Source organism: Aquila chrysaetos, chromosome Z (assembly GCF_900496995.4).
Source record: "Aquila chrysaetos chrysaetos chromosome Z, bAquChr1.4, whole genome shotgun sequence".
Taxonomy (NCBI): domain Eukaryota; kingdom Metazoa; phylum Chordata; class Aves; order Accipitriformes; family Accipitridae; genus Aquila; species Aquila chrysaetos.
Window position 1 is genome coordinate 12,324,088 of NC_044030.1, and position 17,972 is coordinate 12,342,059.

General features: G+C 38.8%; 1 protein-coding gene across 7 annotated transcripts in view; it reads right to left on the reverse strand.

Annotated features, from left to right (window-relative positions):
• Positions 1 to 663: 663 nt before the first annotated feature.
• Positions 664 to 17,972, reverse strand: part of ELAVL2 (ELAV like RNA binding protein 2) — a 90,649-nt gene continuing 73,340 nt past the window's right edge. For all 7 annotated transcript variants that reach the window (XM_030005392.2, XM_030005387.2, XM_030005389.2 and 4 more), the window contains 4 exons: positions 10,217 to 10,370; positions 7,451 to 7,676; positions 3,857 to 3,895; positions 664 to 3,360 (listed from right to left, as the gene is read on the reverse strand). In XM_030005392.2, coding sequence (XP_029861252.1) covers positions 3,030 to 3,360; positions 3,857 to 3,895; positions 7,451 to 7,676; positions 10,217 to 10,370 — 750 coding nt within the window. In that variant the 3' untranslated portion in view covers positions 664 to 3,029. The remainder of the gene's footprint in view (positions 3,361 to 3,856; positions 3,896 to 7,450; positions 7,677 to 10,216; positions 10,371 to 17,972) is intronic.

Here is a 17,972-nt window from a genome sequence, read left to right on the forward strand (position 1 = left end):
AAGGATGTAAAAGAGAAGGTGAAAGAAAACATTTAAAAATAAAAGCTATAATGCATAATCACTTTTGGAATTGTGTTCTCACTGGTGGAAATTCACTCTCATTCAATTGAGCGAAGCAAATAAATTTAGGAGTATATGTACTTTAAAAGGGCAAGAGACAGTTGACTAATTTTTAAAGCATTTCTTCAAGAGTTGGGAAGGGAAAAGAACAGCAAACTAAGATTAACTGAATGCCCACTCAATTAATGGAGCCCAGAAATTAATGCAGTAATTAAACAGCAAATGGACATTGCAGTAAAGAGTAAATCCTCCCCTCCCCTCTGTATTTACCCTAATGCACTAAGGCATTAACTTAGCTATACTGAATAGCAGTCTGCTAGACAGACAGACAGCAAATTAATTTTTACTGACTGCGTTTAATGACCCTCATTTATTACACCAGCCTGAGTATTGAGTCGTTCATATAAAACCAAAGTGAAAACACTCAAAACTAATTCTAACATAACAGAACCGGTACACAGCTCCACTGTCTTACCTCCTTGTTAGTAGCTAGGATCCTAAGCTAAGTTAAAAGGAGCTCAAGAGCTCTGCAGAAACCTTTCACTCAGACTGCTTACCCATTAAAGCAGAGGACAATATGGTAAAAGAACTGCTCGTGTACTGTTTTCCCTTCAACTTTGTTTATTGATGTACTGAACATGAAAAAGTACAAAGGATCCAAACACAAAAGAAAACATGTACAACCTCTTAAATACTCAACAGAATATATTTTCTATTCCAACAGATGTGAATTAAGTCATACTATACAGCTTCAAATAAATACCAGCCTTATATTTTACTAAGTGCTCTGATAAACACTGTAAAGTGAAGCCCAATTTACATGCCTTCTCATCAATGCCGTTAGTTGCTACAGTAGTATAGGAAAGAAGCATGTAGCTACTGTTTTCCCCACATTGGAAAGTTTGTGACTTCTATAGTATATACAATTTTTAATGCAGAGGATTAGCTTTAACAATCTAAATGCACCTAAGAATGAGGAAGTGCTCAGGAAGCCAATTGATTTTTGAATAGCATTGAGTGGGTCAGCATGAAAACTCGCTTATTCACTTTAGCACGCGCTTCACAGGATATGTACTGTACTATACTGAAAAATTTATAACTACAATTCAAAAGAATAAGAACCAAAAGCAACTGCAAAGATAGTGTACAACTATGTTATGCATAGAACATTGCTTTTTCTAAGGGGAAGCATATGAGCATCTCAGTTTATACAAAAAGCAGGATGTAACTACATAGTTGTCAGTGCATCCTGGTGAAGGCATCAGACCCTCAGCTTTTTTTTAAAAATTTAATTATAAGCTAGATGCTAATCAGAAAATATTCTGTATTTTTTTTCTTAAATTTCTTCAATACATGGTAAAGACTTTTCCTATTTCCCCAAATAGTGATTTAAGCATCATACAAAGTTAAATTTCAATAGCATACAGGTATTTATGGGTTTTGTATGAAAAATGTAAGGAAATTTGTTCAAAACCTATGATTATATTCTTTTTTTACCACAAACATATTTATAAACAAAAATGTAGCATCACCATAAACAGCTGAAGCTAGACTATCTACAGACAAAAATAGCAACAGATCAGATGCACTGTAAATTCAAGTCCTCAGGACAACAAAAATGAATAAGCAGACCTCAAGTAACAATGTTAATGCCATTTACAAAGAAAAAACTCATACAAAAACATTCAAAATTGAACATCACTTGGCATGTGACTTAATAAACTAAAGTCAAAATCGGCTGAAAAGTTCATAACTCGTCTTATTTACATTACACAAAGCTCAGGTGTTAGCCTTAAGCATAACTTTCAAAATACCTCCAAATATACCCAACTCAGGCCTCTTCTGCTGATTTGCTGCTGTGCAAACCATGCTCAATGTCTTTTAAGACAAAACAATTCTTCAAACAATAGCAAGTACATCACTAAACACCATGAGCTCTATCTGAAGGGAATTCTTTAGGAAGAACAGATTTTTTCCCCCATCTCTCAGTATTTTAAGTTTCCTGCTTGCTCTTATATTCTTTTTTTAAAATTTTCATTTGTTTCAAAATCACAAATTACTGTGAGCCACCTATCACTTAATAACCAGGATGATCAAAGACTCCACTGATGATTACAAAAATGAAATCAACAGTGCATCCCATTGACTCTACTTCTTAATACAAAGATCTCAAAAGTATTTCTACATCATAAATCTTTCTAAATTTTCCCCAACAATTGCAAATTTCCTGGTAAGTTTTAAAAGCTCACTAGGTGTCATATGAAGAGATTTCTCAAAGTATTCAAGTCAAAATATTTGTTCCAGGACCAGTAAAAAGTTTCTCCAAATTTTTTTATTTTTTTTTTATAAAAATAGATGCTTTTTTAAACCCACATCAAAGAGGCTCTTATCTCTTTGGCAAGGTACTGCTTTACGAAAAGTTCTCCAGTATTCTTACAATAAGCTTTTAGAATGTGTTCCCATTCCCCAACCCAAATGATAGTTACAAAATAAATACTGCTTATAACTTCATAAATTAAACTTCAAATATTTTTCTTGAACAACAAAACAGCAATGCATTAATACGTAAATTAAACATAAGGCAAATCAAGAAATAACACAAAAAACCAACTTAACACAAAGCCTCAGTATTTACTCATAGGCCAAAGGCAGTCATGTAAAAGGAAAAAACTTCTTCCCTTAGCTGAAACATCTTAAAAGGTCTACCTTCTTCAAAGAAGGCAATAGAATATGCATCGTGACAGGTAAAAACCCTGTACCTCTTGTCAATATTCAAACAAAAGATATTTAAGAAGTTTTAATTCAAATATTAGCAATAAAAAATCTCACATATTCTTAGGATGCTAAGTAGACATTTTATCCCCATTTCCACACTGGCATACAACAAAGGCATTTACTAATGCATAAAGCTTCTTGTAAATTGCCTTTGTTGTATAGATTTCATGTATTAATGCACTGAGAATAACTTGTTAGGCTTTGTGCGTTTTGTTTGTTTTGAAGGAGACCTGCAATACTCTGTCCCCAAGGCGGTATCCATTCAGGCTGGCTATTGCCATAGCTGCCTCATCATAGTTTGTCATAGTCACAAATCCAAAACCTTTGCACTTGTTGGTGTTGAAATCACGGATGACCTTCACATTGGTTACTGCTCCGAAGGGTCCAAACATTTGCCAGAGGATACTCTCATCAGCATCAGGGGCCAAGTTGTAGACAAAAATGCACCATCCAGTTCCTGCATGCCCAGGGATATTGATTCCAGCCAAACTGGTCATTCCATCAATGGTCATTGGAGGAAACCTACTAAAGAATGGGGGAAAACAAAACAGAAACAAAGGAGCTGTTCACAGAAAATCCCAGCAATTTCAGAACAAAAAAAGAAAATGACACAGGGCTTTTCACAGCATGAACATGTTGGCCAGACTAAGAAGGTAACATTGCAAGTATTTCCCACCTCCCCCCCCCCCCCCCCCCCCCCCCCCCCCCCCCAAACTGCATAAATAGTACATACATTACTACACACAAGTAGGGGGAACTGTGCTAGGTCTGCCTGAAGTGAAGTAACATAGAAAAAAAAAAAGAAGAGCATGCTATAAAACCAGTAAGGATTAGTGAGTCACTTGAAACAGGAATCTGATAAAACTGCTACAATCGGTTTGTCTTTCATGCACAGTGCAACAAAATGAACAATCTCAGCTGAAGTCTCATCATGCAAAAATCCAACATAATGTCCATTTAAAAAGTAAGAGTATATAAACCACTTAATTTGGTTGTTATGAACCCAATAGTCCTTTATTACCTCTTTACTCCATAAGCCATGTTGAGCAGATTGTCCAACCTGCAAAATATTTAGCAAAGCATTCAGTCTTCAGGCTTTCCCACCCTTTAATCTTAAGGAAACTTGGTGTATTACACCCACATCCTTATACTGTACAGAGCCTCATGCAAAGTTAAAGCACCATCACCAGAAGAGTGGTGGCACCTTATTACACCTAATACAGTTAGCAAATACAAAATAGTTATTATTGTGTAGCATCCACAACCATAACAGTTTAGAAAATGCACCAGTACAACAAGATTAGCCTAAGTCGGATACTGTTAGCATAAAGTTACAGTCAGTGACCACCTCAGTTAAGTTTTCCAGATCAACTCATTTCAGATGAAAACGTTAATGAGGCTTCTGACAGTATGCTGATGTGAATACCCACACAGATGCAGGGTTTTGGAGCAGTAACGCATGGTAGAACATGAACTGCAAAAAAGATTCTGCAAAAAAAGATTTTTCACTTTCTTACTCTTTTCCAGAATAAGGTGTTTTTAGAATATATATACACACATACATATTAGACCATAAGCTTTCCCCATGTGTTTCTTCCTTCACCTTCCCCCAAGCTGCTAAACTGCAGTATGTCACCACAACTCTAAACCCTTTGGAATTACCTAGCCAATACCCAGAACATGCAGTGCCTACCAATCCTATTAATCTTATTCCTGAAGTCCCTTGAATTGCTTCTCTAAGAATATTTCTACCCTAAAGAAGCTCTGGTTTCTTCCTGGCAAAGCCCAGAGATGTGAAAGGAAAGTCTTGTTAAAGGTTGACTTCAGGACTCCACAAAATATGAGCTTAGGTAAAAAAGGTACACTTGATTTAGTTTTTAGCTTACAGCTACCTTACAGATCTGTACCTTATTGTGATTTCTCTCCCGTAATGAGCTATAGGATTTAAGAACCATTACTGGTATGCAGAATCCAAACTCAAGTGCCACAGTAGTGTAACCACACTTGTGCACAAAAAAACGAAGAAAAAATACTTGGTCTTGTCTGCAGCCAAGTAAAGGTATCAAACTACACAGCATTATGATTCTGCAGTGAGCAGGGTTTGCAGGATGCACTAACAAGAAAGCAAGCCACTGAACCCCTAGAAAAGCAGAAAAGAGGAAATTAAAAAATGCCTGACTACTATCAGTAGACTCAGTGTGGATGACAGAGGCCTACTGTCATTAACATTTGGGGGTGGAGAGGAAGGTGAAGAGTTCCAGAAACACCACTGTTTACAGGTCTTTGCTGTAGAGCAGTTGGCTGAGGACTTCATATGGTAATGGTATCACCGTAACAGTTTTCAGTTACCGGGATGACTTAGAAGTATTGTGGAAAAATTCTCAGGGGCACTCACTGGACAATTTTTAAAGATGCTTTAAGTTACACATCCTACAGAAACTGAGGAACAATTATATATAGTTTCTTTTGAAAGTCCAGGTCAAGATTTTTCTTAACAAGAAAAGCAGCATTGTAGTAGTGATCCTATTGTTCTTTACTACCGAAGTTTACTGTTTTCAGGCCTCTGTCAACCACTAAGACAGGGCAACTGCATCAGGTAATCCTGTCTGAAATGTCAAAAGCAAAGATTTCTTGCATGTAAAAGACAAAAAAGATCTGAAGCATCGGTGCAATCTGAACTATGTAGTCAGCAATAGAGTTGGAATGCTGAGACAATGGCAAAGACCTAAAAAACCAGGAAAGATGATTTTCCTTTACATTTATAAAAATTTAAAATGTGGCAAGGCTGTCTCTTTTAGAGAGGAAACAGAAGCCTGAAGGCCTTCCCCAAAAAATTATAAAAAGAAAAAAATCTGATTTTGTCTGCAACGCCAGTTTACCTTTTGAACAGTCAGTTCGACCTTATTCTTCCTTCCACATCGATAAAAGCAGGAAAGATTTTACTCTCCCTCCTATTCACTACAGACTTGGTACCTACTCAGTGCTTTTTGTTACCATTATACTTTTAAGTGGAGCAAATCACAGTATCTCTTATGGTTGTTTCAGGCACCACTTTACACTTAGTATCTCAGAAAAAAACTTTCCAGTGAAATCTAAATTCGTAAAAATACACTTCCTTTTTAAACAAAAATAAAATCGCAATCAAATAAAATTTTTAAGGTTGAAACCCTAATGTTGCATGACAAGGGTAGTCTATTGAAATTACTTAACTCCAAAGAACTTCTTAGGTCCTACCCAAAGAAAAAAATCCAGAAATCGGAGAATTTTTACAAATCATGATAGATCTACCTGGAGTATCAGTTAAATACAGATGCTATCCTAGCCAGTATCAGAGTAACACTTAACAGAGCCATGTATCTGTGAACAAGTGCACTCAGAAGGACTCAAAGCAGTCAGGAGGCCAGACTTGCCAGAATATGTTGAATGCTCTAACACACAGGCTGTACAACAGCTCCCTCACGACCTTATTTCATATAATGCACTTGGGTCCATCCTGCCAGCGCAACTTCTGCCCCTATGCTCTGCTATGGAACAATGGCAAGCCTACTTTTATTCAATACTCAGCACACCATTTAGATTAATCCTATTCTGTAAGACATGTTAAGAAAATCCACAAAGTAATGAATAAAATTGATTATCCCTTCCCTTAGGGCAGAAAGCCTACTCTAGTGCTGACCTTCACACCTCTCAGACACTTGCAGCACATAAGGCTGAAAAGCTGAAGAAAAGAAGAGTTCAGAAGTTCTGGCAGAATTGCAGTCATTGAACTCTGAATATTCAGCCTAAAAGTAACCTAAGGCAATGCAGAGCTTTTGAAGTTTGGTATACTCTCTTTGAAGCAAACTGCCAGCTGATATTATTTCTTGAAAATAAAATAGAAACTGTTTGCATATATTGCTGTTTAACACGTTCCAGTCACATAGCCCAGGGGCAGAGGGTGGGAAGAAACGATCAAAATCACTGAAAAAAATCCAAGGTACTCATGAATGTAGATAATACAGTATTTGTTTCACTTTGTTCTCACCATCTGTCCTTTTTAATACACTATACATCACAGGAAACTGTATGGCTGTAGTTTCAATATGATGGGAACATACATCCACAAAAAAACACATGCAGAAAGTATTTGAATAACCTTCATTACAAAGGTTTGTAGTAAGGGAAGACAAGGATTTAGACAACTGCCTAGGAAAAAAACTGAAAGCCAGAATGGGGAGGAAAGAGAGGGTGGAAAAGAGGAGGCTGGCTGTGGCATGCCATATGGCCAAGAAGAAAACTGAATTGCCCAGGTCAGTCTTAACTGAATCAACTTGCACATTAACTGAGAATAATCCAGGAAATAAAAAATAGGCTTTAAAAAGGTATTTTTTTAGTGACTGTGTAGAAGAAAAAGATGTCATCTCGGTTTAACCCTAATTAAATAGGTTTATTAGATACTGAAATGCTATCAATAGGATGGAATGCATTTTTGCTTTTAGCTGTTTTGTAGGAACACAGCTGCAGTTCAACACAGAAATCAGACAAGCAGGGAAGGGAAAGAGTGGAGGGAAACAAACAGGCCCATGGGACCATGTGGCTTCCAGCACAGCTGCACACAAGTATGTATTTGACTTACCTGAAACGTTGAGCCTGCTGAGCTAGAGGTGCTGGATATCTTCTGTTTGGAGAATGGTACAGCTGGGAAAGGATGGCCTGATTGTTTTTTTGGCTTGGATTGTTAGCAAACTTTACAGTGATGGGCTCTGTGGCACCTGGAGGTTTCTGGCCATTCAAGCCCTTGATAGCTTCTTCTGCTTCAATTCGCTTGTCAAACCGGATAAACCCCACACCCCTTGATACTCCTGCACAGGGTGAAGGAAGCATATAATAATTAATTCAGAGACTCTGGAATATTAGATGTTAACATTTGATACAGCCAATTGCTATGTTAATGGCCAATTGTTGTGAACACATGATAATTTTGAGCTTATGAGAACTGAGCTTTTGCTCAAAGTAGTAAGACTTGTACTGTAAATTTTTTTTTTTTTTTTTTTTTTAAATTTTAGTTTAACTGACATAAGATACATTGTGTAGAAAGCTTGGAAGGTTGAGGGTAAACACAGTGGAGACAACAAAAGCATAGTGAGCCAAAGGATAATTCTGAAATGAAGGGGGTGGGGGGGTGGTGCACAGGATGGAGGTGAACCCAGAACCAGCTGCACTGTAACCTCTGTTCAGTTCATACTACTCTGCAGTATCTAAATTCACAGAAATTCTGTAAATAGCTTAGTCATCTGCTCACTAGCAGCAAGAAATGGCTTATGCTCTCCTGCACCACACCCTGAAGCTCCCCTTGGAGCAAACATGCTGAGAGGGCAAAGAACAGAGTGCAGGTTCTAGACTGCAGTAACGGGAAGTATGGCCCTGTTTTAACAGTCCATGGTTACCTCTAAGTAAGATTCAGTTTCAGCATACCACCATACTTTTGTAGGTGTTATTTTTGAAGGAAACTTTTCTTGAGACATAGTTTCTTCCTTGGTATAGAAAAGTCAAAGGCAACACGCAAGGGGATCAGCAAGTGTTTATGGAAGATCTTAGGAACACTGCACCTCAAAAATTTATACTGTGGCTTAAATATAAACACACTAAGGTGTCAATACTTGAACCAATTAACATTAACACTACTACAGCCAACAGTAGTTGCAACCTTTGTTCTAATATTCCTAAATCCATTTAGAGGCCCCTTATATTTTGGTTCATGAATAAACAGACATATTAGGTGCTTGTCCTCACTTGTGAAAGACACTAACAAGAAATGTATTCTGTTCATAAACAATGACAATTTAAACCATCAAAGTGACAATGAACAGGCATAAGAAAGCTTTAAAGAGGTAAACGTCACAGCTTCAACCTTATACTTTTCACTTGCTAGTTTGTGTCACAACCTTATTATTCATACCATTTTGAGTCTACCTATTCCAAATTACTAAGAAGGAGGAGGGAAGAAAGCTTAAACCTGCACAACAGCCTATGCCAGAGAACTAATGTGCACATACTAGGATTTATGAGTACTTAGAATTACTGTACACATTTAAAAATTTAATTACATTTACTTATTTGGCTAATTTGTCAAATCCCACCATTTCTATGCATGAAAACACAGGAACATACTGTAAACAGCAATTTATTCCACAAAGACTGGAAAACTGACCTGCAAATCTGCTGCTTCTACAAGTCACTATTTGGCCTTTAGCTTTCCTTTCCCTGCCTCTCTGCACTCTCACCAACTCACACTATTAAAACACTCTAAGTATTATGTGTCAATATTGAGATTTCTGTTAACATAATGGAATTGCAAAGGAGTACATACGAGGTCCTCTACAGGTCAGCCAAGTGTCAAACACTGGCATGCACAATCCTTTCAAAGTAAGACCATTTGAAAATGTTATGACCTCCTACAGCTGAAACCTGTTTGTCACCTACAATGACATGCAACTTTGAAAAGGTACAACTATAAAAAAAATCCAAGCCAGCTTATTATTCAGGGAATGATTATGTGAGTAAATGAATTTTTCCATCCCACACCCCCAGTTTTCTGGGAAGATGAGAATTCGGAGAGCCCTGCTCCTTTGTATTTTGCTTTGCACACTCAGTACTTCTGTCATGTACTTGGCATTTCATTTGGTTGCTTATTTTTGGAACAGGCCTGCTGGAAGCAGGTGAGACAGCAAATTATAAAGCTCCTCAAGATCAGCCATTTGAGCCAACAAAGACACATGCATTACTGTCCAGGTCTGAAGAGTAACCAGAGTGTCACTGACACCCACTCATTGGTTAAGACGCATACTGTAACTGCAACTAACCTGCTCGAGCTTAGTTCTTTAAGGCACTGCTAAGCACAGACCTTATCTGCTCCCAAGGAACTCAAAGTTCACATTCTTCAGTGTGCCCAAAGTTAATGAGGCAACCCTGAAAACAGTCTTAACAGCAATTACCAGTCTGGGTCTTTTGTAATCCTAGCCTCAGAGAACCAGCTGTGCATTTCTGCGTTTAGATTTTATTTTTACAAAAAAAGTGTTTAATAGCATTTCGTAAGGTGCATAGGGACTATTTTCACACAGCAACTTGGAAAGGAAGATTATAGCAGCTGTAAATTTATTACAAGCCATGAAACAGGCTTCAAACCTGCACCTTCAGGGTGGAAATTACTCAAGCTGGCTCAGTACACTCCACAATCTATTTTTGTCCATGCATATTTATGAACAATTCCAGCAGAAAATTGCATTTTCTATCCTATATACACCTTTCATACATTCTAGAAATGAGACTATTGTACAGAAAGCTAAAATATTTCTTAAACTGCCAGTCCAAAAATGAGAGGAGGTGCAAACAGGCTACTCACCAGTGACTTGGTCAACCAGAATACGAGAAGTAATAATGCGTCCATATTGGGAAAAGAGCTGTTCGAGTTCTTTCTGGGTCATTGGTTTTGGAAGTCCACTAACATATAAATTTGCATCTCTGATAGAAGCTGAGCTTGGTCGCGCATAGGAAACCTTAGGAAAAAGAAAGTAAAAAAATTAGAAATCAAACACTTCAAAAACAGTTGAAATAGGACAGTGTCATTTGTTCTGAGACATTGCAATGTTTCTAAGGGCAGCCAGAAAAGTTAACTTGCAAAGCCAGTTAACTGTTTTTTTCAGTGCTGGCTTCTCTGAAAACACTGAAAGAATGTAACACAGACCACACAAGAGCAGCTGACTACGTGAACTCATATATAATTTAAGTAGTACTTTCAAATAAATTCAAATAAAGAAGAAAAGTTAGGTACACACTCCAGCAAGCCTTGGTGGAGAAAAAGCGTTCTCAGTTAACTTACTATAAGATTAAAAAGACAAATTTAAGAAGATGTAAGAATGTTTTCCTTTAATTATCATTAAAAAGTACAAGGAATAAATATTTCAGTTTGATATCTAGGTCAAAAACACAGAAAGACAGTCCCAAAGCACTTGGAGGTTTGCAGATGTTTTTCAAGTAAATGTGGTTTTTTGTACATGCGTTGAGCTTGCTATCAAATGACACACAATCATTCATGAGGTCAAGATAAACTCTGCTACATCACTTTTATAAGCCTAAGAATGAATGGCAGAAGTAGGATCGCATTTCAGCTGTTCAGCAGCTCACCAATTTCTGCAACACAGAGGTCTTACAACAAAATGCCAAGTAACAGTGAGCTTCTCAGGTCCTTCTGCACAGAAGTTTTTACCTGCTGCCTGAAAGAGCCAGTCAAATATTTTATTAAGATTATCAGTTAGATTCTTCAGCCCTTAGACTCATGCTACAAAACCAGCATCTTGAAGAGTTCAGTACCTCCCACTGAAGTCTGTACAAGTGGTTTATCCTTATTACAGGGAAGATTAGAACAGTACATCCATGCTTGTGTTACAGAACACAACAGATTATATTATTTGGGGTTTTCACTGTACAAAATGTAAAGGTAAAAAGAAGCCTCAAGAAGTGGTCAGATTTAGCTCCTTTTCTTCCCTCCCTGCAATGCAAGATCAGCCAGCTCTGGGCAGCTGGAACTTAACTCCGTAAATTTATCTTTTGCCTAATCCTTTGACATTTCTTTTCAAATGCTCCCTGTCTCATTTCCATGCAGTTCAGCTGACTCTTAAGACTCCTGTGGAAGCAAAACCAAAAAGGCAATTGAGATGGAGCACCCTGGAGACTAAGCAAGCAGTACCCTGAACACTGCTGTGATCGTTCCGACTTCCTACTCAGAAGCCTTGTGCAAGGTATCTTCCAAAGGTGGCTGAACAGGGCTGATCTACAAAACTTGTAGCTGTCCAAGATAACACACTATATCCAACACAGAGCCCTGTGAGCCATAGTACCTTGCTCTTGTAATGTGAGCCACAAAAGAGCTAAAGACCTGTGTTCAAAGTGCTTGTCTTCTGATCTTCCACACAGGCAGCTGGGAATACCCTCAGCCTTTTCACCTAATTTACTTTTTTTGTGAAGATGCACAAATCTAATTTTAATAGAAAAGCTGCCAGTGTCCAGTTCTACAGTAGGAATGACAGAATTTCCTGGTTTCCATACAGTTTGTTTCAACTCCTGTAAAGCCACACTGAAGAGCACTATATGGATAAATTAATTATGATGCTGCAAAATGGCCATAATCACTTTTTACTACTACAACCCTGATAAAGAGGATTCCTATGGCAGGTTACAGGAACTTAAGTCCTGAATACTCCTGGTAGACACCAAGCTGATCATGAGCCAGCAGAAAGTACACTTGTGACAAAGATGGCCAACAGCCACCTGGGCTGTGTAAGTAGAAGCATTACCAGCAGGTCAAGGGAGGTGATCTTTCCCCTCTACTCAGCCCTGATGAGACCCTTCTGGGGGGCTGCCTCCAGCTCTACTACCCAATAAAATACAGATATTTACAACTAGAGTCAGTCCAGTTGAGGGCCACAAAAGTGATTAAGGGACTGGAGCATCTCTAATGAAAGGAAAGGCTGAGAGAGCAGGGATTGCTCAGTGTAGAGAAAAGACAGCTCAGGAGGATCTCAGCCATAAAAATCTGATGAAGAGAGTAAAGATGGAGCCAGACTCTTCTCTGTAGTATCAAGTGACAGGACAAGAGGAAATAGGCACAAACTGAAACACAGAAAAGTTCATTTGGAAATTCCATACAGATTTTATGCCATAAAAACACACCTTTTAATGGTAAAGGATGGTCAAACATTGGAAGAAGTTACTCAGATTGTAGAATCTAACCCTGGTGATGTTCAAAACCCAGCTGCACACAGTCCTGAGCAACCTGCTTATGAACCTGGTCTGAGCAGGGCATTGGACTAGAGGCCTCCAGAGGTGCCTCCAACCTCAGCCGTTCTGTGATCATGCAACAAGACATAACAATTCTTAAGGAAATTCTTTGAAATAGACTTCTACTCAAAGTCTGGAAGTAACTTGATTCAAGTGAAGGAACAAAGCCAGGACAGAGGATTCCCACTCAGCTTTTTGTATAAAACCAGTGATACAGTCATTTCCCCTCTATTCCTTCAAAGAGGAATTAAAAATAGCGACACTGTCTTCCAAAGGGGAACTCACACTGCTTAACACATGCTGTCACATATCAAAGATAAAAACTCACTCTGAGCCCCTCAGAAGACAGGAAATCCACAAGAAATGTTTGCTAACTTAACTGCAAGTTTACCTTACACTACAGAACTAGTAGCTGCCAAGATACAAAACATTATCTGAAAACCTCACTTTTCCTCTGTCAAATGAGTATGAATTCTTTCATGGTGACAGGTGATCCAGTGACGTCTATTGCCCATGCCCTAGCTGGTAAATGCTATTTGGAACAGAGTTTGACATAACACTCCAGGCCTATATTGAATGCAATTTAAAGAAAGCAAGTAAATTAAAGCAATAAGCTCTAACGAGTAAATACAACCATTACAAGTTCAGTTTCAGTGTCATTCCCTTTAAATTCTTGAAGTGTGTTTAAAAGGTATTTTTCACATCTAAGAACATACACCAATCACAGATTACCCTGCGTGGAAAGTATCCCAGTGACTGCTCCTGTACCTTAAATGATGTATACTGGAACCTGCGCAGATTAGTCACAGAAATAACATACATCAAACTGAAATCAGTACTTCATTACAAATATCGAAACACTACCCCTAGCCATCTTCTTAAGCACCAGAAGTTCTGGCCAAACAAACAATCTGAAAGAAACACAGAACTTCAGAAACCCAATGTCATTAAGTTTGACTTTCTTTGGCAACACATTTCTAGTGATCTGTGATTACTGCAAGTCAGCATCACTGGAGAAAAACAAGGACACCACAAAATGTTACTGCTAAAAGTAAACCAATTCCCATGCAAAAGAAGCTTGCCTGGAGTATGGGATATACAGTTTCTATTCATTATTGATGTCAAAGTCCAGCTATTTCACTTGTGATAGAGATTTAAAGCAGAGACTCTCCAGATTCATCTCCCTGCCTGTATCCTGTCAAGTTTGCTCACTCAGCAATTACTTGCTGACAGTCTCTTCAAACAATATACATATGCACTGAATTAATAGCTATGTGTCCTGGTTTCAGCTGGGATAGAGTTAATCATCTTCCTAGTAGCTGGTACGGTGCTATGTTTTGAGTTCAGTATGAGAAGAATGTTGATAACACTGATGTTTTCAGTTGTTGCTCAGTAGTGTTTAGTCTAAAGTCAAGGATTTTTCAGCTTCTCAAGCCCAGCCAGCGAGAAAGCTGGAGGGGCACAAGAAGTTGGCACAGGACACAGCCAGGGCAGCTGACCCAAACTGGCCAACAGGGTATTCCATACCATGTGATCTCACATCTAGTATATAAACTGGGGGAGTGGGGGTGGGGGGGATCGCCGCTCAGGGACTAGCTGGGTGTCGATAGGTGGGTGGTGAGCAATTGCACTGTGCATCATTTGTACATTCCAATCCTTTTATTATTACTGTTGTCATTTCATTAGTGTTATCATTATCATTATTAGTTTCTTCTTTTCTGTTCTATTAAACCATTCTTGTCTCAACCCATGAGTTTTACTTCTTTTCCCAATTTTTTCCCCATCCCACTGGGTGTGGGGGAGTGAGTGGCTGCGTGGTGCTTAGTTGCTGGCTGGGGTTAAACCACAACACTATGCTACAATATTACTTCCACAGCTACTTCAACAGGTGAATATTTAATAGATAAACATTAAGGTTATGCAATGTCAAAACCATTGAACACAACACAAGTCAAGAAGCAGCCAGAAAGCCTACAGTTTTAAATATTTTATGATGACACACTGTACAACACTGAACACAGCTACTCTGGAGACACCAATTTAAAAACAGTTTTACTGGAATTTTCCACTGTAGTTAGTAGGAAAGACACTTGTTTCTAGAAATGCAAACACTACACCACCAAAACCAAGTATTTTCACTGCTTTAATATTTTATTTCTTAACATCCAGATGAACTGATTTACAATTTTCAAGTCAAAGCTGTGAAAGTTAACAAGTTAAAGAAGTTGCCAAAAAGAATAAAGCAACCCAATCCCTGCAAATGAATGTTTCAGTTTCTTACTATCTGCTACTACCTTTAGACATCTCAGCACCATACTTCCATCTTTATCTTATAGCTTCTTAGTATACAGGGCAAACACTCTTGTTTGTATTACCTGCAAGAATTTCAGGAAAAAGTGATATTAAATTCTAAACACCTCTACGCAAGGTATTCTTGCAAGTCTTTAGATCTGAAATATTTAAATGTTAAAATCAGGATTTCAATAAATGTTTACATTCAATAACTTCCAGTGTAAACTTTCAGCTTAGAACACTGTTTGCCTTATGGATAGTATCTGGTTCTTTTAAAATTCATGTTTCAGTGGAAAAAAGATCCAACAAAAAAATCCAGATAAATTATCATTCAGTCTGTGCAGATGAAAATGGCTTAAAACTTCCTGCAAACCAGACAGATTTATATTGGGAAGAGGAATACACTAGGAATATATAAGCCCCCTTGGCAAACACAATAAAAACAAGGATACATTTCTTTGGTTTTGTTATAGCAATGTTCTCAGAGACCATTGAGCCAGGCAAGCGTTAACTTGCACTTAAATTAGTATATGAGACACCATGAGTCAAGAACTCAGTTTGATTTCTAGCAACAAGATGCTGCAGCACACAGCAGAGACCAGGTTTCAGCTGTCACTATCCAGTGATAAGTGGTTGTCTGAAACAGGAGAGTACACTGCTGTATATTTATCAAGTTTACTTTCTGTCTCCCCTCAAATGAAAGATAGTTCGTTCCAAACAAAGCTTAAAGGCCACTTTTCCCAGTATACACAAGGCTGCCTTGTTAAACATGTACATGCTGTGCTGAGTTTAAGTTCATGGTGCAAGCTTGCAGCAGCATTTGTTTCTGGGGGCAAAGCAAATTGGAAACACTGTAGGCTTCCCTCTGTAAAGGCAATTTAGACTTAACTCTGTGGAACTACAGAAACATACTACTCAACACAGCTTCAGTTATGTGTGTAGATTAAGCTAATAAATATAACCATATCCCATACAGACTTTGCTTTTACAGCCTGCCCTGCAATAGGTAACACGTTCAAAAACAGACAGAGGTAACAGCCTTTCAGCACTACTGTTAGAAGAGGTTTTGCTATTTTAGTCCACGTCTCATGAAGAGTACAGGCTGTGACAGCTACAACCAGTGACAGTCGCAGGCCTGAGGTCAGCCATGGGATCCATGTCTGTTCTGTGCCCATGCAGCTGAGGGCATGAAGAGACCAACCTGACAGTTTGTTCCTCCACAAAACAGACACACAATTAGAACCCGATCTGGCCATGAAGTAGTAACTGGTGGTTGGACCATCATGAGCTACACTTCAGAGACAAATGACTCATCAATATACTGCCCTGATATCAGAGCTTTCTCTTCAAGGACAGCACAGAACAGGCTATACTTATAAGGGACCTGTACAGACAGTAACTGTCTCAGGATATTGCAGCACAGAGTAATTATGTCAGTTGCTACATGCACTCTTGACAAAGGATCCCCTACAACCCTGGCACACAAAGAGAGCTACACTGACCAGCACAGCCTTCTCCATGTCCAAATCAACAGCCCAGCTAGCACAGTGTTGAAGCTCCAGCTCTTTTCCAAGCTTCTTATACAAGCAGGCCTATAACATGATGTTCGAAGTGATTACTGATGGGCATAGTAGTTCACATGAGCATGACTAGCCAACATAGGAGTGCCTGTATTTTAATTAGCTCTTCCTTTGAACTAGAATAATTTCATCTAGATAATATGAACTTGCCAAACAGCGGTAGCCCAAATACACCACACCACACCTACTAAGACTCACAAATATGAACTCAACACGGTTTTTGAATTGGGGGAAAAAGTAACACAGTGATGTGTTTTTCAAAACTAAGGAATGACTGCTCTGCAGTTAACTTCCACTGAAATAAAGTGAAGTCTCCTTACAGATGTAGTCTCTTGAAGCTTTTGGTAACTGCTTACGGGAAAGTCTTACACCTTTACATATTTATCACCTTCACTCTTGAGCATGCTAGTGCACCGTATGAACACAGGGTATAAAGTCTCCAGCATCTGAAGCTTCCGCCAATTTTCAGATTAGTTACTGGACAGAGAGGAGCATCGCTGATACAATTGAGTACTGGAGCTCAGAAAGATTTTTTTAACGTTCATTCTTCTTTGACCATGTTTCTGTATTTGACTTTTGTCAGTAAGGAAACAACCACCACAGTCACTTGCATTACTTCCCTGCACCACGGCCCACGCTCACTCCGCCTTCCAGCAGGCAGCAGGTCAAAAGTCCTAGCTCCCCAACAAAGCTAGGGAACTGAGCTCAGGTTATTTGGATCAGCATTAAAATTAATGGAAGAAAAAAATCTTCAGACCCACACAGAAAGCCATACACTGCTACTTAAAGGACTTTGCATAGTATGGGGAGGGCAGAGGACAGGAAGATGCATCATTGATCCTAGTAGTAACAAGCTGGTTTTTGTTGGTTTTGTTGGCTTTTTTTCACTTGCTTAGAGCTTGGCTTTTCAGCAATGCTTGCAGTCTTCCTTCAGCTCCATACAGTACTATTGGCCCCTTCTAACATCTCCATTTCTGTGTCAGAAACCCCCCAGGCAGACTCAGAAAGGACCTTACTGCACCACTGAGGTTTTTGGCCACAAACCTGCTCAGCAGCCTTAGGGTGAGCTGCATTGGTCTAAGGATCCTCTGCCCCAGGAAAAGCAGGGACAGACTCCTGGAAGAAACTCTAATCAGCTGCAACACAGCAGTTAGGATCCAAACAGAAAACAAGCTACATAGTTGCTGAGGTGAGAGATTAGCACATTTTGTAGTTCAGTCTGACACCCTGTGTTATTTTCCTCAGAGTGGTTAGGCATTAATGAACAACTGTGTGGCCATAATGTGGTTTACAGGAAGTCACAGCAATATGTATTCAGAAGTGAATCCTCCTCTTAATATTACTCAGCAACATTAAAAACAAGCAGCCAGCTTAAGCTGGTTAAGTAACATGCAAAGTCTGAGGAGATCTGAATTTCAGTGAAGAACAAATTTTACCTGGGGGTGAAAA